This window comes from Salvelinus alpinus, chromosome 24 (genome assembly GCF_045679555.1).
Source record: "Salvelinus alpinus chromosome 24, SLU_Salpinus.1, whole genome shotgun sequence".
Lineage (NCBI taxonomy): Eukaryota > Metazoa > Chordata > Actinopteri > Salmoniformes > Salmonidae > Salvelinus > Salvelinus alpinus.
Genome location: NC_092109.1, coordinates 1,149,335 through 1,172,541, shown reverse-complemented (window position 1 = coordinate 1,172,541; position 23,207 = coordinate 1,149,335). Strand labels below are relative to the sequence as shown.

The 23,207-nt window shown below is 41.1% G+C and overlaps 1 protein-coding gene across 2 annotated transcripts in view; it reads right to left on the bottom strand.

Moving 5' to 3' along the window:
- Positions 1-8,127: 8,127 nt before the first annotated feature.
- Positions 8,128-23,207, bottom strand: part of LOC139551701 (calcium-binding mitochondrial carrier protein SCaMC-2-B-like) — a 44,220-nt gene continuing 29,140 nt past the window's right edge. For both annotated transcript variants that reach the window (XM_071362967.1, XM_071362968.1), the window contains exons 5-9: positions 21,005-21,163; positions 20,174-20,326; positions 19,617-19,892; positions 15,721-15,871; positions 8,128-12,706 (exon numbers count right to left, since the gene is read on the bottom strand). In XM_071362967.1, coding sequence (XP_071219068.1) covers positions 12,522-12,706; positions 15,721-15,871; positions 19,617-19,892; positions 20,174-20,326; positions 21,005-21,163 — 924 coding nt within the window. In that variant the 3' untranslated portion in view covers positions 8,128-12,521. The remainder of the gene's footprint in view (positions 12,707-15,720; positions 15,872-19,616; positions 19,893-20,173; positions 20,327-21,004; positions 21,164-23,207) is intronic.

Here is a 23,207-nt window from a genome sequence, read left to right as displayed (position 1 = left end):
GTTTCTGACAGTTTATGCAGAAATTCTTCGGTTGTGCAAACCCACAGTTTCATCAGCTGTCCAGTTGGCTGGTCTCAGACGATCCTGCAGGTGAAGAAACCGGATGTGGAGAACCTGGGCTGGTGTGGTTACACGTAATCTGCGGCTGTGAGGCCAGTTGGTCGTACTGCCAAATTCTCTTCAACAATGAAGCCGGCTTATGGTAGAGAAATGAACATTCAATTGTCTGGCAACAGGTCTGGAGGACATTCTTGCAGTCAGCATGCCAATTGCACTCTCCCTCAAAACTTGAGACATCTGTGGCATTGTGTTGTGTGACAAAACTGCACATTTTAGAGTGACATTTTGTCCCTAGCACAATGTGCACCTGTGTAATGTAGAGGCAAAAGAAACACACACCTATTTAGGCGAGCTGCTGGCTAGCGGAGTAGAACACTTGAAAATTTTAAGGAGAGCCGCACACTCTAGGAGCTCAGATGCAATCATTTTATAACCTAATATCCAACTGTGTGGTGACTAGTTTATATTGTGTCAAAGGACACACACAGGTGTCTGTAATCATGGCCAGATGTGGCCTGATATCATTGGTTCATTCGCAAATATAAAAAAATAACATACCCAAAGGAGGGTCTGAAAACACATTATCAATACTGTCATCGGATCTTAGAATGTGCCAATGTTTGTGAACGATTCCCTTAATTTGTTCAGAGCACTTTGAATAGCGGGTAGTTAGAAGGCAAGAATGCTTCTTTTTGCGAGACTGTCCTTGAAAACGATCATGTCTCGTTTTGTTTAGAATTTTCTCAACGGCAGTATTAATCTGATCATTTTTGTACCCCCTCTCCTTGAATTTTCTTTGCGTCTCAGCCATATTTCTGTCGAAATCTGATTGTTTTTTGCAAATTCTTTTGATTTCGACAGAATTGGGTATAGGGCAAACTGTTTTTCAAGGGAAGCGGGTGACAACTATCAGCCCTCAAACTGTTACGATCAGTAGGTTTCCTGTAAAGATCAGTGTATAGAAAGCAGAAGTTATCCTCACACTCAGATGCTCAGAACAAGAGTTAAGAAAAGCATGGAATACCTGGAGCTGTTTTGTATCACCCCTCCAAAGAACAAAAATGTCATCAATATACCGTTTCCAAATAATGATGTTAGGCAAGATTTTTTGTTGTTGAGAGGATTGAAAATGGACTGTTTCTCCATGTAACCCACATACAAATGAACATAGTTAGGAGCCATGGGGGATCCCATAGCAGTACCCTTTGTCTGAAAAAATAAATAATTTAGATACATGAAGTAGTTGTGTGTGAGTACTATTTCAGCCAATATAATGCATGCACTGGAAGGTAGTTCATCCGTGTCATGTTGCAGAAGAAAATGTTCCATAGCTTCAATACCACCCTCGTGTGGAATATTTGTGTATAACGACTCAACATCAAAAGTAACTAACAAAGTATTCTCAGGGAGAGGATCAAGAGATTCAATAATAGAGATCATACTGCTGGTGTCCTGGACAGTAAAGATAGTATTCTGAAATTGGGCAGTGGGGTCACTTCTGATTTTCTTGTAAAAGGTGTTGTCAAGCAGTTGTCTATGACACTTATTTACATAAACGATCCTATCCATGAGTACAACCGACCCACCCTTATCAGCAGGGCGGGTAAGGACTGACGTATCGGATTGTAAATCAAGCAAAGCTTGTTTTTCCTCCTTAGGTAAATTATGGAAAGATATGTACTCCTGTTTGTTCTTAAGGAGATGAACAACATCATTCAGAAATAAGCTTTTTGTGTGTATGGAAAATAGATTATTTCAGCTCATGAAAAATGGGATATTTGCATCCAGAACAGCTTGAATTCTTTGAGGCATGGATTCTACAAGGTGTAGAGTTTAAACATTGCTCAATTGGTATGAAGGGACCTAACGTATGCCAGGAAAACATTCCCCACGCCTATACACCACCAAACTGTACTGTTGACACCAGGCAGGACTCATGCTGCTTATGCCAAATCCTGACTCTACAGGAACCGGGATTTGTCGGACCAGGCTATGTTTTTTCACTCCATTGTCCAGTGTTGGTGATCGCGTGCCCACTGGAGCCGCTTTTTCTTGTTTTTAGCTGATAGGAGTGGAACCCGGTGTGGTCGTGTGCTGCAATAGCCCATCCGTGACAAGGACCGACAAGTTGTGCGTTCCGAGATGCCATTCTGCACACCACTGTTGTACTGCGCTGTTATTAGCTATTCAAAATATTTTATTGCCTAGACACTGTCGTGCATGAAAAGCCAAGGAGGCCGACTGTTTCTGAGATACTGGCACCGACGATCATACCACGCTCGAAGTCGCTTAGGTCACTCATTTTGCCCATTCTAACGTTCAAATTGAACAGTAACTGAATGCCTTGACGCCTGTCTGCCTGCTTTATATAGCAAGCCATGGCCACATAACTCACTGTCTGTAGGAGCGAACCATTTTCATGAACAGAGTGGTGTAAATAATAAACTGGCCACTAAGTATATGTCCATGGTATCGCATCGGGACATGTAAACCAAAGGATTTTCTAGGTTTCCTTTCCTAGGATGTTGGGGCTTGCTAAACAGTGACGCTAAAGTGAGTGACTCTCGTCTCATCAGTCAGTGTAGCCTACCGGATCGCATCAGTGAAAGACGTTTATTTGGCTGCCTAATTTTCATAGGCTACCGGTAGGCCTAGGATTTTGGGCTATTATCTGCAGATAAATTCTGAAAACATTCAATGAAGACTTTGAATCATAACTGCAGGAACAATAGGTAGTGGAGAGCCTCATTCTGGTCCAAATATGATAATCATGGATACAATTAATCAGTGATTCGTATTTCTGAAGAAGCAATGAGAATGCCCGTCTGTGTGTGTGCGGTGTGCGCGCCTTGCACTTTGTGTAGCCGTTAGCGATATTGTTAATGAAAACAGTCTTCTGGTAGATGGAAAGGCTTTCCCAAAAAACTTCTCAATTAAATGTTGAAGCTGCAATATGTAACTTTTTGGGCGACCTGACCAAATTCACATAGAATGTGTTATAGATCTGTCACTCATTGAAGGCAAGTCTAAGAAGCAGTAGATATGTTCTATATGCACCATTTCTATCCTTCCCGTTCTTAAGTTTCAGTTTTGCATCTTTTACTTTTGCACACAAGCTTCAAACAGCTGAAAATATAATATTTTTGGTTATGGAAAAGATTTCACAGCTGTTTAGATGGTAGAATGATTATTTACAATATACTTGCTTGTTTTGTCACATAAACTGAAATTAGGCAAAAGTAGCCTCTGCTTAAATGGCAGATATGATTATTTTAATAAATCCACTGGGTATTTGTTTTGAATCTAACATCACGTGTGCCACAAAAACACAGCTAAACAACAGCCTCTTTCTAGGTGCACACTTGAATTAAAGGGGAACTATACCCAGAAATCTAAATTTCACAGATTTTTCCCAGACCTCAAAAGTGGTCTCCTGATGTGGTTTAAGCATTGTTGGGCATTAGAATATATATATATTTATTAAAACATCAACCTTACCATTACTCGTTCCTACTGCTAATAGTATGTTTTAGATGTTTTTATCCAAAAGCACATGGAGTAGCCAGCGAAATCGAAAAAGCAGGCAGCCAGGCTCCCCCCGGCTAGGGGGTGTTAAGATTTTGGTGGCCCCTATCAGGAAATAACAATGCTCAAATTTTTGCAATACAGGTATGATTGAAGCAGCTGTTAAACATGCTACACAGAAAGCAGAAGTTGACTACTCCATTGTCAACACTGATTAAATCAGTAGACCTATACCAATATCTTTGAAAGTACCATAAAAGTATCATTAGCTTAAAAAAAAATATTTTTTTATTTTTTTATCATATTTTGGACCAGAGTGAGACGATCTCTCCACTAGCCTACCTATTTATCCTGCACTGAGGAGGATTCACCATCTTCATCGAATGTTTTAATAATTGATATGCAGATAATAGCCAACAAGGCTACGAGTAAGCAAATTAGGGAGCTAAATGAACAGCTCTCTTACCGATGCAAATCCGTAGGCTACTGACGAGTCACTCACTTTAATGTCACTGTCTGGCAAGTCCTGATGTACTTCATATCTAAAATACAAACGAGATCTTTAGTTTACTTGTGTTGATGCGATACAATGGACATATAATTACGTTGTATGATTTATGAATGGCAAGGATATATGAGATCAACTTTATTCAGTCAGTTCGACAACTTTGATAAACTAGTCAAGCTTGCTGTACGCCAATCAAAGCACAGTAAATAGCCCATGTGCCACCACACGCTGCCCCTTTTAAGACAAACGTTCCAAAAGAGATTGACATGGCTACAGTTGGCTAGCCAAGACTAATGCTTCGGAGTCTTTTGGTAGCTTTCTTTTTGCAGACTATCAACAGTAGTCAGCATATTGCTAGTATGTTCACTATTGAAGGTTTACCTCGATAAATCACTTTCCCTAAAATAAACTCAGCGAGTAGATTGATGTGCGGTTCTTTTTGCTCTGGAAGGCATCAACTCTTGTACTGTTTGAGTTGTGACTCGCAGGAGCGTGGTGGTGCTTGAATGAACGGTCAATCATATTGAATACAAATATCATGACATTTACGCGTGTAGTCTTCAATTGTTGACCACTGTAGGGAAAATGTTGAACAGGAATGCAAAAATGCGTTGAAAGTTACTGACATGGTTTTACTGGCCAAGGTGTGCCATTAATGTCGGACTCTGCACGCAAAAGAAAATACATTAAAATGTGCCAGAAAACAATAGGCTAAGTGGATTTTGACTCATCATTACCACATTATATGGGACTTGCAAATTCATGCACTCTCCCTCTGAGTAGAAATTCGATAGCAACCACAGCGCACAGAACACACACGCACTCAGGTACCGAGAGGCAGAACCGTCAGCAGACTGTCAAGCCAGCAGTGTTTCCCTGTCATCGCTCACTTTGTGACTGACAGGCACCTGTCCTATCAATATATTGCACATAGTTTATTCTAGCGGGAGAGGGCTTGGCAGACCTTTTTTCTGACTAGCGAATTGAGAAGTAACACAGTTAATTTAGGAGGAAAAAGTACTGACAGCCGGCGCTAGTGGAAAACACTGGTAGAGTGGGCATCATTTGTAAGAAATGTCATATTGTCATCAAGATGATCATCATCATGATTAATACTAGCCTGTTTGTGCTGTAAAGCCAACTCCTACGTCCATAGTCATCGCCATAGAAGTTGGCTTTACAACACAGACAAGTCTGAGACCAGTCATGATTTTCACCTGGGAGGCGATGGTGCTGAGCACCTGCAGCTTTCAACAAGTACCCTTACTTTTAAGGCCCAGCCGTGCTGCTCTGTTCTGAGCAAATTGCAATTTTCCCAATTCCCACTTTTTGGCACCTGACCACACTACTGAACAGTAGTCTAGGTGTGACAAAACCAGGGCCTGTAGGACCTGCCTTGTTGATAGTGTTGTTAAGAAGGTAGAGCAACACTTTATTATGAACAGACTTCCCATCTTAGCTGCTGTTGTATCAATATGTATTGACCATGACAGTTTACAATCCAGGGTTATTCCAAGCAGTTTAGTCACCTCAACTTGCTCAATTTCTACATTATTCATTACGAGATGTAGTTGAGGTTTAGGGTTTAGGGAATGATTTGTACCAAATACTATGCTTTAAATTTTGGAAATATTTAGGACTAAGTTATTCCTTGCTACCAATTCCGAAACTAACTTCAGCTCTTTGTTGAGTGTTGCAGTCATTTCAGTCACTGTAGTAGTTGACGTGTATAGTGTTGAGTCACCTCAGCTACCCTTCCTGATTCTACCTGGATTATGTTTAAGAGGCTTCCATTGAAGAGCACCCTCTGTGTTCTGTTAGACAAGTAACGCTTTATCCACATTAGTGTCTAGATTGATGAGGATTTTTTATTTATTTAATCAATTTTAGAGTAAGTCTAACGTAACAAACTGTGGAAAAGTCTTTCCAAGTGCATTGTATATTTACATTTACATTTAAGTCATTTAGCAGACGCTCTTATCCAGAGCGACTTACAAATTGGTGCATTCACCTTATGATATCCAGTGGAACAACCACTTTACAATAGTGATATGAGTGGAACACATTCTATTTCAGTGCCAGCAATATGGGAGGGAAAGGGAGAGATTGTTATTAGATTTAAGGAGTAATGGTGTTGAAGAGCCAAGCTTAAATTAACTGCTGGTAAAATCTTCAGGGGATGTAGTATTTAATTATCAATTTATTTTTCAAGAATAATGGATAGGATTTACACCTTCCCTATCGTCCACACTCCCAGTCCAGTTGGTGGTGGTAATGCACCTTAAAGTTTGTAGCTAACTGTAATATAAAATCCACAGTAGAATCCATTGCGCCTGTTTCCGGACTGATACACACCGACCGACCACATGACAGAGGAATGTACACAACAACAAGAGGCATAGAGACATTTTGTGAGGTAGCTCTAACCGATTGATAGTTGTAGTAGTAATTAGCATTCTTAAAAGTGTACCTTATCACAATTTTTTATTTCGGTTTCAATTTACACTTTACAAAAATATAAAACGGAACATGTAAAGTGTTGGTCTGTGTTTCATGAGCTGAAATACAATATCCCAGAAATGTTCCATACACAAAAAGCTTATTTCTCAAAAATGTTGTGCACAAATTTGTTTACATTCCTTTTAGTGAGCATTTCTCCTTTGCCAAGATAATCCACCCACCTGACTGACAGGTGTGGCATATCAAGAAGCTTAAACAGCATGATCATTACACAGGTGCACCTTGTGCTGAGGACAATAAAAGGCCACTAAAATGTGCAGTTTTGTCACACAACACAATGCCACAGATGTCTCAAGTTTTGAGGGAGTGTGCAATTGGCATGCTGACTGCAGGAATGTCCACCAGAGCTGTCATAAGCTGCCTCCAACGTTGTTTTAGAGAATTTGTCAATACGTCCTACCTGCCTCACAACCACGGACCACATGTAAGGTGTTGTGTGGGCGAGCGGTTTTTGATGTCAACGTTGTGAACAGAGTGGCGATGAGGTTGTTATGGGCAGGCATAAGCGACGGACAATGAACAATTACTTTTTATCCATGGCAATTTGAATGCACAGAGATACTGTGAAAAGATCCTGAAGCCCATTGTCGTACCAATCATTCGCCGCCATCACCTCATGTTTCAGCATGATAATGCATGGATGGCCCCATGTCGCAAAGATCTGTACACAATTCCTGGAAGCTGAAAATGTCCCAGTTCTTCCATGGCCTGCATACTCACCAGACGTCTCCATGTTTGGGATGCTCTGGATCAAACAGCATGTTTCATTCCAGACAATATTCAGCAACTTCACACAGTCATTGATGAAGAGTGGGACAACATTCCACAGGCCACAATCAACAGCCTGATCAACTCTATATGAAGGAGACACACTGCATGAGGCAAATGGTGGTCACATGAAAATATAAACACAACATGCAACAATTTCAAAGATTTTATTAAATTACAGTTAATATAAGGAACCGGTAAGTATCTGGTATTGAAATTGTTGCGTTTACATTTTTGTTCAGTGTATTTACATGTTTTCCCTTATGCAAAACACCTTTGGAGATTGTATTTTGTAGTCTGCATTGCATTTTTCCTTAAAATGTTGTGTGAAGTTTGTGGGGGTTAATTTGGTAGCCTTTCACAGGCCAGATAGGTTGACCAATACTGCCACCCATATGGCATTAGTTCTACAGAGTGAAGGCTCACTCTTTTCATAGTTATACATGCTCTGCCGGTTGCTTTTGTCAACTGCCATCCCAGTGCAACAGTGACAAAAGCAGAGTTAAAATACAGTTTGACTAATTTTCACTATGGTCTTCTATATTGTCTGAGACAATTTTCATGTTTGGTCATGTTTTATTTGCTTTACAATCTAACTCCCTCTCCAACTATGTCAATGAGGCCTGATTGGCAGAGGCCGGTACAGACATTGATCCACCATTTGCTTTGAAATATTAGTATATAGTGCTCAAGATGTGAAGCGATACAGATGTGGGCAATTCAAACCATGACTCAATACAAAAGTATAATATTGAGTTACTTTATTAACAGTTGTTCCCATATAAGCATAAATACATTTAGCTTTACATTCATTCAATAGATGCATTCTTCTACAAAGGACAACAATGGTTAATTTACATAGTTTTCAATACATTCAATACTTTTCTAAATGCATTGCGCTCCAAAAGTATTGGGACAGTGACAAATTGTTTTGTTGTTTTGGCTCTGTACTCCAGCACTTTGGTAAATAATGTATTGAGACTTTTTGGAGTCACTTATTGTAAATAAGAATATATTATTATTACTAAACACTTCTACATGATTACGGATAGTCCTGAATGTATCGTAAATAATGATGAGTGAGAAAGTTACACAAATATCATACCCCTAAGACATGTTAACATCTCACCATTAAAATAACAGGAGGGGAGGTTAGTATGTTTTTTTGGGGGGGGGGGGTATGATGTGTGTGTAACTTTCTCACTCATTATTCACGATTCAGGATTATCTGTAATCATTGTAGCATCCACATGAATGTAGAAGTGTTTAGAAACATTCTATTCTTATTTACAATAAAAGCGACTCCAAAATGACCTAATACATTATTTACCATTAACTTCTATTGGGCACAAAATAATCTGAAACACAACAAAAACAAACAGCAAATGCATCCAACAGGTTTGTAGAGTAACAAGCTTGATGTAATCATTGTGTGCTAGAAATATGGGACCATATACTATACTAAACTTTTGACTCCCTAAAATGAAGGGATTATGTACAAGTGCTGTAATTTCTAAACGGTCACCCAATATGGACCGTTTAGAATATGGACGAAAATACCCTAAGATTAAAGCTAACAGTCTGCACTTTAATCCCATAGTATCATTAGGAATCCAAAGTGCTGGAGTACGAACCAAAACAATGTCACTGTCCCAATACTTTTGTAGCTCACTGTAAATCAGGATTTTTAGTCTGGATGTTTTGCAAAATATTTCAATACCGTGAATGAGCTGTTTTGATTCAAGAGACCACCTAAAGACTCTACTGAATATACCAAACATTAGGAACACCTTCCCAATATTGGAGTTGGCTGGATGTCCTTTGGGTGGTGGACCATTCTTTATACACGCAGGAAACTGTTGAGAATGAAAATCCCAGCAGCGTTGGAGTTGTAAAACACAAACTGGTGCGCTTGGAACCTGCTAACAAACCCCATTCAAAGGCACTTAAATCTTTTGTCTTTCCAATTTACCCTCTGAATGGCACACATACACAATCCATGACTCAATTGTCTCAAGGCTTAAAAATCCTTCTTTAACCTTTCTCCTCCCCTTCATCTACACCGACCGATGTGGATTTAACATCAACAAGGGATCATAGCTTTCACCCGGATTCACCTGGTCAGTCTACGTCATGGAAAAATAATGTGTTCTTAATGTTTTGTATAGTGTATAGATATACATTGTAGCCTTCAGCGATATATATGAATTTCAAGTTTACAAAAGCGATGAGTCAAATTTCCTGCTCGTCAATGCAGGAAATAAGGCGCTATATTTCAGGCAGTATGGAGTGGTATCCTTAGGTGGGGTACAATAATACAGACGCAGCCTTTTCCATCTTGTGGAGAGAATATATGGATTCAGGTATTTGCTCTAAAGCAAAAGTACAAAAGATAACTACATATTTTTGTGGAGCTGCGCCAACTAGAAAAAGCTGCACCAACTAGAAAAAGCATTTAGCCAAATAGTGACAACAGACTAAACTCAAGACAAGAAGTCCCAAACTCAAGAAATACTAGCTCAAAGACCGTCAGATTATGATATTGAGTAATTTCATTTTACCGTTCAAAGAGAATCTATGCAGGCGGCTTTATACTCGTATCCCCGTGGACCGGTTTGTACATAAAACATTCTCCATTCAGGCTGCAAAGGCGTCGATTTCTTCCTTACCTCGATTTAATGGAGAGAAGACCGAAAAAAAAAACAGGGAAAATGTCTGTGCTTTCTTTATGAAACACCATTGTCTACCATCATGCTACAGTGAATAATGCTAGTCCCGGATGTTGTGCATCGGGTTGCAGCAGTCTGTCTTTTCCCCCTGAGCGTGTTCGAATACTGATACTAACCGCACTAACTGTTCTATTTGTGACGTGAATTGAGTATATAGTATGCTTATCGGTAATAGTATGGATATAGTTAGTATGCCAAAAGTTTGCCAAAATACAAAGTATACATGCAGTGGATACTCTCCGTGCTTTTAGGGCCCATAATGCAATTCAGAAAATGGGCCTGGCTTCAACTTTTCAGATTTAAAGAAAATGGCGTAAAATATGCATCCGAAGTCTGACGAGAGTGGATACAAATTCATTGCTTTAACTCATTTTGACAAATGTTGAGCAATGTAATGACTTTTCAAATAACTTACACTATTCTTACGAACCATATAGCATTACAGCAGTATGTACAGGTTTGTTAACTAGTTACTAAAACATCAAACTTGCCAGACAGTATATTAGCTATCTAACTAACTACCCAATGTTTAGTGACATGATTATTTACATCATTCTTAGCTAAGTGGTATAGTCGTGCGTTTCAATGGCTATCTACTCCGATTTCAGAGCCCTCTCGCACAGAATAACTGATGAATTTACAAACGCTCAACACCAGTTGAATATGGCCGGTGTGTCAGTAAACGCTGGCCAAAAAAGGCGTAGTTAAATTGTTGCCAACGCTCTGGATAACATGAAAACAGCCTAACCAGTTCTGCTAGGGTGAGTAAAATGGTCAAAGTGAAGTGTTCTCTCATCATTTGTGTCTGGAAGTAGCTAGCCAACGTTAGCCAGTTAACTTGGGTGCTTGACTGCCGTTGAACGCTCGGATCAACCCTACTCCGACCAGAGCGTCCAGTGTGCACTCTGAACACTCCGAGAGCGAAACGCTCTGAATTTACAAATGGACAGAGGGACAACACTCTGGATTTACGAATGCCCAGAGCGCACTCTATCACTCTAGATTTAATTTACAAACACACCTGAAATCGTAAAATGTTTAGCTAGTCATTTGTTACGCTAACAAGCGAGCAAGAGGTTCCATAGCAACAGCATCAACTTCCGGGCACAGGTGATGCTCTAGTACGCTCAACTGAAACGATGCCGTTTGTTTACCGTATACTAAAATTCACTAATAGTATATAGTATACAGTATGTTAGTATGGGCATTCAAAAACCGCTATAGTTTCAAAATGCTACTGTGGACCGGGGCTAGAATTAGCCACTGTAGCATGGTGGTGGAAAATGGTCTTTCATAACGAAAACATGCACATTTTCCCTGTCTCCCCCCCCCCCCCAGTAGGTAGGTAATCATTATGTGTTGCATTGTATCTTGGAAAACAATATATTAACAGTTTCTGAATATGTTATAGTATAGTAACTAAACATCTGCTAACAGTATCTATTCTTTGAGCGCTGCCTGTCTTGGACCATATTAATTTAAATATCTGGTTACAATACAAAAAATGTATTAGCATCAAGACATACACACTTCTTACCAGCTGTTTTAATACTAAGTGGACAATAATACACTATGGGCATCCAACCTGCATTGCCCTTTCTGTTCAAATCAGTTGTTTAACATTCTCATCAAGCTATACAATGAGAAAAAGGAGAAATATGGAATTAACCAGATAAATCAAAATTGTGAGTTGAGGTTTTGCTCCCTCCAGACAAATTCATAACAGCTAATGCCCTAATAGTTGCAGCCTCTTACATTTTAATGAATGCTGCATTAAGGCGGATACATATTACATAGGACAACTTTAGATGACAATTAGAAAAGCAGTCTTTCACAAGCCAGATAGGTTGACTAATACTGCCACCTATAGGATAGTAATATTTAGTGAACATAACAGTAGCCGCCACAATGCAACGGACAAACAAAAGTAGATTTTTGGTCCCTAAATACATTTCCGTTAACAAATTTCAAGCAGGTTGGAGAATACTGGAGTTCCAGTGAAGAGATTGCTTTTCAGTTAACCTGGGTCTTCAAATTTGATAATAAAAAGCCAACAGTGGACTCATGTTGAAGTGCCTCTGGATTGATAAAATAACTCCTTACATAATAATACTTTAAGATTACAGCTATGTGAGAGGATCTCCATCCCCACCTCCCTTCCAGTCATAGTGTCCGTTCCCATCTCTCCATTGCTTTTTTTGTCCTTAGTGTTGTAATATGTCTCTTCCCTCCCATGTACATCTCCCCATCTGTCTTCATAACATTTACAGAATGAGATGGTCTCTAACAACCCCAGCTCTGTCTGCTGAGATTCCTCCCTTTTTTCCAAGTCACCCGCACCGTTGCTTGGCAAAGCAAAAATGAACAACTTGGCCTTAAGGGGAGGTGCTACCTCCCTCTGCCCCCAGGCCTCAACGTGACACCACCCCCAGACTCATCTTGAGGTTCTCGTAGACCACATAGCTGATGCTGACCGCTGGAATGACCTTCATGAAGTTTGGGGCCAGGCCTCGGTAGAGTCCAAATGCACCCTCAGTCTTCACAATGTGTTGGAACAGCCCCGACATGGTCATCTGGGGACCACCCTCGATGGTGGCTGAGGGGAAAAAACATAAGATGAGCGACATGAAATACACATCAACACTAGGGATGCACCACTCTGGAAACTGGGTCAATGTCGATATTATTAGACATGCTGGTCAATGCTGATGTGGCAACTATATACACAGTGCATTCGGAAACTATTCAGACCCCTCGACTTTCCCACAATTTGTTACGTTACAGCCTTATTCTAAAATGTATTAAAATAGTGTTTTCCCCCTCATCAATCTACACACAATACCCCATAATCACAAAGCAAAAATAAACTGAAATATCACATTTACATTAGTCAGACCCTTTACTCAGTACTTTGTTGAAGCACCTTTGGCAGGGATCACAGCCTTGAGTCTTCTTGGGTATGACGCTTCAAGCGTGGCACACCTTTATTTGGGGAGATTCTCCCATTCATCTCTACAGATCTCCTCAAGCTCTGTCAGGTTGGATGGGGAGCGTTGCGACACGGCTATTTTCAGGTCTCTCCAGAGATGTTCGATCGGGTTCAAGTCCGGGCTCTGGCTGGGCCACTCAAGGACATTTCAGAGACGTGTCCCCGAAGCCACTCCTGCATTGTCTTGGGTGTGCGCCTAGGGTCGTTGTCCTGCTCAAGGATCTCTGTACTTTGCTCCGTTCATCTTTCCCTCAATCCTAACTAGTCTCCCAGTCCCTGCCACTGAAAAACATCCCCACAGCCTGATTCTACCACCACGATGTGTCATTGTAGGGAGAGTGCCAGGTTTCCTCCAGATGTGACACTTGGCATTCAGGCCAAAGAATTCAATCTTGGTTTCATCAGACCAGAGAATATTGTTTCTCATGGTCAGAGTTCTTTAGCTGCCTGTTGGCAAACTCCAAGCGGGCTATCATGTACCTTTTACTGAGGAGTGGCTTCCGCCTGGCGACTCTACCATAAAGGCCTGATTGGTGGACTGCTGCAGAGATGGTTGTCCTTCTGAAAGGTTCTCCCATCTTCACAGAGAAACTCTGGAGGTCTGTCAGAGTGCTCAATGGGTTCTTGTTCACCTCCCTGACCAAGGCATTTCTCCTCCGATTGCGCAGTTTGGCCGGGCAGCCAGCTCTAAGAGTCTTGGTGGTTCCAAACGTCTTCGATTTAAGAATGATGGAGGTCAGTGTGTTCTTGGAGACCTTCTGCAGAAATGTTTTGGTACCCTTCCCCAAATCTGTGCCTTGACACAATCCTGTCTCGGAGCTCTACGGGCAAATCCTTCGACCTCATGGCTTGGGTTTTGCTCTGACATGCACTGTCAACTGTGGGATCTTATATAGACAGGTGTGTGCCTTTCCTAATCATGTCCAATCAAATGAATTTACCACAGGTGGACTCCAATCAAGTTGTAGAAATATCTCAAGGATGATCAATGGAAAATGGATGCACTTGAGCTCAAATTTTGAGTCTCATCGCAAAGGGTCTGAATCCTTATGTAAATAAGGTATGTTTATTTTTATAAATTTGCAAAATGCTTAAAATATATATGTTTTCGCTTTGGCATTATAGGGTATTGTGTGTAGATTGATATAAAAAAAAATCTAAATTTAGAATAAAGGTGGAAAAGTCAAGGGGTCTGAATACTTTCTGAATGCACTATATACAGTACTAAAAGTTTGAACACACCTACTCTTTCAAGGTTTTATTTTTTACTATTTTCTACATTGTTGAATTATAGTGAAGACATCTAAATTACGACATAACACATATGAAATCATGTATTAACCAAAAAGTGTTAACCAAAATACATTTTACATTTGAGATTCTTCAAATAGCCACCCTTTGCACACTCTTGGCATTCTCTCAACCAGCTTCATGAGGTAGTCACTTGGAATGCATTTCAATTAACAGGTGTGCCTTGTTAATTTGTGGAATTTATTTTCTTCTTAATGCATTTGAGCCAATCAGTTGTGTTGTGACAAGGTAGGGGTGGTATACAGAAGAAAGACCTATTTGGTAAAAAAGTCGATATGTGAAAAAAGTCTATATTATGTGATTGAGTGCTGCATCAGATGACCTGGCATCCACAATCACACGACCGTAACCCAATTGAGTTGGATCGGGATGAGTTGGACCGCAGAGTGAAGGAAAAACAGCCAACAAGTGCTCAGCATATTTTTTGCAACTCCTTCAAGATTGTTGGAAAAGCATTCAGGTGAAGCTGGTTGAGAGAATGCCAAGAGTTTGCAAAGCTGCAAAGGGTGGCTACTTTGAAGAATCTAAAATATAACAAATATTTTTGATTTTTTAACACTTTTTTGGTTACTACATGATTTCATGTGTGTTATTTCATAGTTTTAAAGTTTTCACTATTATTCTACAATGTAGAAAATAGTAAAAGAAAGAAAAACCCTTGAATGAGTAGGTGTGTCCAAACTTTTGACTGGTACTGTATGTGTGATATTTGTTTTGATTTAGAATGGACCATTATCATGCACCTGTATCGAAACAGGAGCAAATGGGAAAAATACATCTTATTTATGAACTTAAATAGCAAATAGAGAACAATTTTCCCCGTGGTTTATTTTCATGCCAGCCAGGTAGGCTATACTCCTGTTGTAAATATAACCAATGTAATTAATATTAGGAAAGTTGAAAAATAAATATAGTAGGCAAATTTACACTGTTATACAAGCTGTACACTCACTACTTTACATTGTAGCAAAGTGTCATTTCTTCAGTGTTGTCACATGAAAAGATATACTCAAATATTTACAAAAATGTGAGGGGTGTACTCACTTTTGTGATATACTGTATATACTACCTCAATAAGCTTGACTAACCGGTGTCTGTATATAGCCTTGCTACTCTTATTTTCAAATGTATTTTTACTGTTGTTTTATTTCTTTACTTACCTACACACACACACCTTTTTTCCCCACACTATTGGTTAGAGCCTGGAAGTAAGCATTTCACTGTAAGGTCTACACCTGTTGTATTCGGCGCACGTGACAAATAAACTTTGATTTGATTTGAAATAGGTTTTGGCAGCGGGTGTGGTGTACCTTGAGCCTGCATTCGGGTCCTGACCAGGGCCAGGGGGTAGCTGGCCAGCTGTCCACAGGTGCTGGAGGTGGTACCGCAGGCTAACAGGACGAACACCCCCGGGTCAGCACTGTCTGTGGCATAGCGCTGCAGCCATGAGTTCTTCAGAGTCTGGATGGAGGGAGACAAGAGTGGGAAAAAGAAAGATAGACAAAATGGTTAGCTGAAGAGAGAAAATGTGTGGTCCTGAGAGATAACGAACACCAGAGAGGAGACTGGATGTCCTAATAGTATTACAAAGCCTCTTAGCAACACACACACACGGTTTCCGTTACAGTAATTGCTGACTTTTGGCCAAAAATAAATAAATAATTTGCTGGCCAAATCGATTCATTGATGGAAATACCAGTCGAGTGTGTGTTTTCATTAGTCATCATGCATCTTATTTACCTAACAACTATCACATGCGCACAGCACAGGACTACAAAGCCGATTTTCAGCGTCTCCCCAGTTGGTTGCTGCTGGAAAACATGTGCTTTTATAAGCCCAGTCATTGGGCAACAATTCTAAATGCTTTGATGGCCACGATTAAAAAAATGTATACTATTTTTTATTTGGTAATTGAAGATAGGCCTACTGCTGCATTGGCCTAGGCTTTAACTTCCATTGTCAACCAAAAGTAAAAATACCTTTTCAACATTTTGTTACATTACAGCCTTATTCTAAAATTGATTAAATAACTTTTCCCCCCTCATCAATCTACACACAATGCCCCATAATGACAAGTGAAAACAGGCTTTTAGAATTTTAGAAAATGTATTAAAAATAAATACATGCCTAATTTACTTAGGTATTCAGACGCTTTGCTATGAGACTCGAAATAGAGCTCAGGGGCATCCTGTTCCCATTGATCATCCTTAATGTTTCTACAACTTGGAGTCCACCTGTGGTAAATTCAATTGATTGGACATGATTTGGAAAGGCACAAACCTGTCTATATAAAGTCCTACAGTTGACAGTGCAGGACAGAGCAAAAACCAAGAGGTCGAAGGAATTGTCTGTAAAGCTCAGAAACAGGATTGTGTTGAGGCACAGATCTGGGGAAGGGTACCAAAACATTTCTGCAGCATTGAAGGTCCCCAAGAACACAGTGGCCTCCATCATTCTGAAATGGAAGAAGTTTGGATCCACCAAGACTCTTCCTAAAGCTGGGCTCCCGAGTGGCACAGTGGTCTAAGGCACTGCATCTCAGTGCTAGAGGCGTCACTACAGACCCTGGTTCGATTCCAGGCTGTATCACAACCGGCCGTGATTGGGAGTGCCATAGAGCAGCGCACAATTGGCTGCCCGGGCAAACTGAGTAATCGGGGGAGAAAGGCCTTGGTCTGGGAGGTGACCAAGAACCCGACGGTCACTCTGACAGTGCTCTAGAGTTCCTCTGTCGAGATGGGAGAACCTTCCAGAAGGACAACCATCTCTGCAGCAGTCCACCAATCACGCCTTTATGGTAGAGTGGCAAGACAGAAGCTCCTCAGTAAAAGGCACACGACAGCCCGCTTGGAGTTTTCCATAAGGCACCTAAAGACTCTCAGACCATGATTAACAAGATTCTCTGATCTGATGAAACTAAAATTGAACTCTTTGGCCTGAATGCCAAACCTGGCACTATCCCTACGGTGAAGCATGGTGGGGGCATCATAATACTGTGGGGATGTTTTTCAGCGGCAGGGAAAGGGAAAGATGAACAAAGCAAAGTAGAGATCCTTGTTGAAAACCTGTACCAGTCCTCAGACTGGGGCGAAGCCCGGACTTAAACCCGATTGAACATCTCTGGAGAGACCTGAAAATAGCTGTGCAGCGACGCTGCAGGAAAGAGAAGAATGGAAGAAAATCCCAAATACAGGTGTGCCAAGCTTGTAGCGTCATACCAAGAAGACTCAAGGCTGTAATCGCTGCCAAAGGTGCTTCAACAAAGTACTGAGTAAAGGGTCTGAATAGGTTAGGTTAATTCAGGTTATTTCTATCGCTTTCATCTCTACTCAGCCGGTTTGCCTCCCTTTTTCTCTTTTTTGACTTGGACTATTGCTAGTGAAGTGCAACATTGTATCATATCAATCAACTGGGTTGGCTGAAGTTGTCACTAGCGAACTTGCGGGTTGATCACAAACAGTATATCGCTCTTATGCGTGGGAATACTTTGGAACATGAGCTCAATTTCTGGTGTTAAGGTATTTAAGTTCTTTATTTTTAAACCTATTTTCGCTTTGTCATTTTGGGGTATTGTGTGTAGATGGATTAAATAAAACACTCATCAATTTTAGAATAAGGCTAATAACGTAACAAAATGTGGAAAAAGAGAAGGGGTCTGAATACCTTCCGAATGTACCATATATACAGACACTTAGGAGGCCAAATAAAATCCCCCGCGGGCCAAATTCGATAGGCAGCAACGACGAGTGAGAAAGTTAGTATCAAATAAATAAATATCATACCCCCCAAAAAATGTTTTACCTCCCTTGTTATTGTAATTGTGAGAGGTTAGCATGTCTTGGGGGTATGATATTTGTGCTTCCATCTTCCCCACTCATCATTATTATTCCCAATTCTTTAATCATGGAAGCAACCACATTAATGTAGAAGTGTTTAGAAACATATTCTATTCTAATAAAAAAGTGACACCAAAATGACAGTACATTATTTACCATTAATTTATATTGGCCACAAAATAATCTGAAACACAACCAAAACAATATGGGACCAAATACTAAACTTTTACCACATTAACACACAAGTCAATTTGTCCCAATACATTTGGTCACCTAAAATGGAGGGATTACACACAAAAAGTGCTGTAATTTCTAAACGGTTCACCCAATATAGATGAAAATACCCTCAAATTAAAGTTCACAGTCTGAACTTCAACCTCACAGTCATCGTATCACTTCAAATCCAAAGTGCTGGAGTACAGAACAAAAACTAAATTGTCACTGTCCCAATACTTTGAGCTTACTGTACGTATACCTAATGGGGAATTTATAAAAATAAACAATCAAAAAGGGGAAAACCAATTCACACAATGAATGCGCAAGAATTGGCGAGAGACAGCTAAGTGCATTCTGGAGAGCTGAGCGCATTCTGGAGAGGGACGTCCCTATATCTTCGCCACACATCACCCCCCTTCTTGTCTAAACATTTTAAATTATACTCAAGATACATTATCTTCACACATATTTTAGATGCTTTTCACTGACAGCTCATCAGCTTGGCCAATTGCCACGCGTTTTGCCCATATTGGCATAAGCCTATACAAGCTTGTGATTTGAAACAATCCACAGCAAAAAAACATTTAAGAAGCTAATGATCCTTGATTCCTATGTTGCTAAGTCATGCTCTCTGGTGAAGTATTTTGAATAGACACGAGTAATTTTAAATTTTGGGCAAATGTATTTCAATTTACTTTAGGGGAAGCTATTGAACACGCCACCTATGAAAGACTGTTCTATTGGTTTTCATATCAACTTTCTTTCGTTGTCCAGAAACACAGTCATAGTCATATTAGCAACCCATTTGTAACTGAGATTTTCATCTGTCACATAGGCTTATGGAACCGCTCGCATCAGGTGCGCTGTTTAGAATGTTGTTTTCCAACGAATTGCATTTTGGCAAATGTTTGAAAAGGATGTTTAATTGGCGGCTTCTTTACAGGAGTTGCATGTTCTGTTATGATGCATTACCCATAATCTAAATGTGATTTCTGTCATTCTGAGCACTGTGGTAAACACGCTAATGGGTTACACACCCAATGCATATGGGTCCCGTAAATTTCCAATAACGGACGGTTAATTTAAATCTACCCGGTCACGTTGTCCGGCGTCACATTTTCCTAACGTAAACCTTGACACACACACACACACACCTCGTAGACAGCCAGGTCAATGCCAGCGTAGGGGATGATGCCTATCAAGTTGGGAATGTATCCCTTGTAGAAGGCGGCCATGCCCTCCTTCCGGAAGATGTGTTTGGCGCAGTCAGCAATGCCAGAGAACTGGCCCGTCTTCCTCAGGGCTAGGCGGGTCTTCAACACCTCCATGGGGTAAATACTGCTCTGGGCAATGGCTCCAGCCAGAGATCCCGCCACAAACCTCTCCAGGATGCCCAGTGTCTCCTGGTTGCTGCCTATCAAACGTTTGATCTGCACAACACAACTCTGGTTAGTGACAGTCCTCAAAAGCATTTGAGTTCAACTGTGAGAGGCCATGAGAGGAAGTAGTCAAGGCCAACTTGGTAAGTGACAGGAGCTTATAGTAGTATTTCCTCTGAGTATGTTCCTAGACAAAGTCTGAAGGAGATATTTTTTGCCGAAGGACAGTAAACTACAGAGCGGTTAATACCAAAACGTTCATCGACTTCAACTTGACAGCACTAGAAAGGGTCTCGCCATATTAAAGTAAAGGTGCTGAACAATAGGGTTACCTGCTCGTAAGCCATGAACTTGATGGCTGACTCAGGGGCGATCTTGATGACGTTCATGCCATTGCCTCGCCATAGTGACCTCATACCGCCCTCGCGTATCATGTGGGTGAAGCCGCCGGCAATGCACATGCTGTTGGTACGGGAGGCGTGGACCTGGCAAGGAGACCGTAAGACAGATCGTTACATCATTCAATCGTCATGTTGGCAGGTGAACTCAAGTTTTTTAACTGACTTGAAACAAGGAGGAACCGTAAGCCACTTTTTCTCCTCTCTATGATGTTGGTGGAATGTGTCAACACATTGTTCATGTTTTCATGTCATTTTACTGTTATAGTGCTCCGTTTCCATCTATCCGCTCATTAAAAAAAACACTGGGAATGAGTGGACACAGATAGATGGAGCATGGGATGAAAAGATAAAGAAAGAAGAACGAACTCTGAGTTATCTATACCAGTGGGCTTCTGCTGACACGAGTGCTTCTGTTCTGTGCGTCTCAATCATTGCGGGTGCTATGAGTGGAATTGCACTCACTAGCAGAAAGTGTGCTAAGGACTTATGCAATTGTCTCTCTGCAATAGGATATATACATAGGTTTTATTAATAGTGTATAAGCTAAAGGTGGGGTGAGGTTTTAAGCTTGTTTTTAATGTGAGCCAAATATCCTGACTGGCTGTTTAAAGTTCAAGTGAACTAAGAATGGTTGCATTAAAGAGGATCAGGGTTCACTTGCAGTGTGAACACAAAAAGAACTGGAGTTTTTGTCCTTTTTCATTCTTAACTGAACTGAGGTCAGTTTATTTTTTTATATTCTCTCCATGGGAGTGTCCTTACCTGCATGAGCACTTTGAGCCGGTCCAGGGGTGCGGTGCAGGTTCGAGACACGGCGCCGGCTGCCCCTCCAGCCACTAAGTGTCGCCACCACATCCCAGTCTTCTTTTCCTCGGCTGTAAACTCATCTGGCACCATCAAACTCTCCCCCACATCGAATATCTACAGAAAGACAGGAGCAGGTCAGGGCAGTGGAAGGAGGACGACACACACACAGCGGGGTACCACGATTGACATATGAAGTTGTTGGACTGGTGGGTCAATTTTCCTGATTCTAACCTGTGACCAACAGTATTATGAAATCAGAAGCCAACACATATAGGCATCCCATTGGGATATAATTGAAAGCTTTGTTTTGACAACTGTAGAGGGGGGTCCAATAAGGCAGAGAAGCATCACAGGTTTTCAGTATGTAAACCGGTATTACAAAACAGTTCCACCTCCTGCAGGGGATCAGCCAGTCGGTGCCCCACGATAATTTAAACAGGAATGTCTCTTGACATTAACTGTGAGCTCTTAGAAGGGGGTTGGGGGTCACGACAAATTGTGAGAGCACAAACTGTATTTCAGCTGCGAGAGACGCTTTTAACCCATTCAAATTCCCTTAAGTTCAAGTCCACTTAGAGAGTGGTAGTCTCCCAATTCAAACAGGTCCCCCTGTGTCACACGGAAACGTACCGTGATAGCTGGTCGAACCGATGAGGATATAACATTCACCGGGGGAATCAAATAAAAAGGCATCCTGCTCCAAAACTCTAATTCATGAAAGCGACAGTACTTCTTATGGTCCCGTGTCACTCCAATATAAAAATGGACCTTTATGAACACGATGAGTGTGTGAACTGAATCTCCACTATGATCTACAGGAACGGCTGTCTGCCCTCCTGGCCTAACAGGTAGTGGAAAAGCTTGCTGATTGACGTCAGCGGAAGGTGGTTAGTTGATCTGTTCAAGGGGATTAAGCAGGATCACAGTGACCCGTTTGGCTCCTTTAGGGAGTATTTCCGGGAACCCTGGCCAGGGCCTAGACGGCTAATTTGGCTGGGGCATGGAGAGCGTCTGTGGGACCATTAAAAATACAGTGGGGCAAAAAAGTATTTAGTCAGCCACCAATTGGGCAAGTTCTCCCACTTAAAAAGATGAGAGGCCTGTAATTTTCATCATAGGTACACTTCAACTATGACAGACAAAATGAGAAAAAAAAAAATACAGAAAATCACATTGTAGGATTTTTTATGAATTTATTTGCAAATGATGGTGGAAAATAAGTATTTGGTCAATAACAAAAGTTTCTCAATACTTTGTTATATACCCTTTGTTGGCAATGACAGAGGTTAAACGTTTTCTGTAAGTCTTCACAAGGTTTTCACACACTGTTGCTGGTATTTTGGCCCATTCCTCCATGCAGATCTCCTCTAGAGCAGTGATGTTTTGGGGCTGTTGCTGGGCAACACGGACTTTCAACTCCCTCCAAAGATTTTCTATGGGGTTGAGATCTGGAGACTGGCTAGGCCACTCCAGGACCTTGAAATGCTTCTTACGAAGCCACTCCTTCGTTGCCCGGGCGGTGTGTTTGGGATCATTGTCATGCTGAAAGACCCAGCCACGTTTCATCTTCAATGCCCTTGCTGATGGAAGGAGGTTTTCACTCAAAATCTCACGATACATGGCCCCATTCATTCTTTCCTTTACACGGATCAGTCGTCCTGGTCCCTTTGCAGAAAAACAGCCCCAAAGCATGATGTTTCCACCCCCATGCTTCACAGTAGGTATGGTGTTCTTTGGATGCAACTCAGCATTCTTTGTCCTCCAAACACGACGAGTTGAGTTTTTACCAAAAAGTTTCATCTGACCATATGACATTCTCCCAATCTTCCTCTACTTCCGGCGCCGACCAAGATGGCCGCCTCGCTTCGCGTTCCTTGGAAAATATGCAGTATTTAGTTTTTTTATGTGTTATTCCTTACATTGGTACCCCAGGTAATCTTAGGTTTCATTACATACAGTCGGGAGGAACTACTGAATATAAGATTAACGTCAACTCACCATCGTTCCTACCAGGAATATGACTTTCCCGAAAAGGATCCAGTGTTTTGCCTTCCACCCAATACAATGGATCTGATCCCAGCCGGCGACCCTATGCGACGCCGTAAAAGGGGCAAACGTAGCGGTCTCCTGGTCAGGCCTCGGAGACGGGCACATCGCG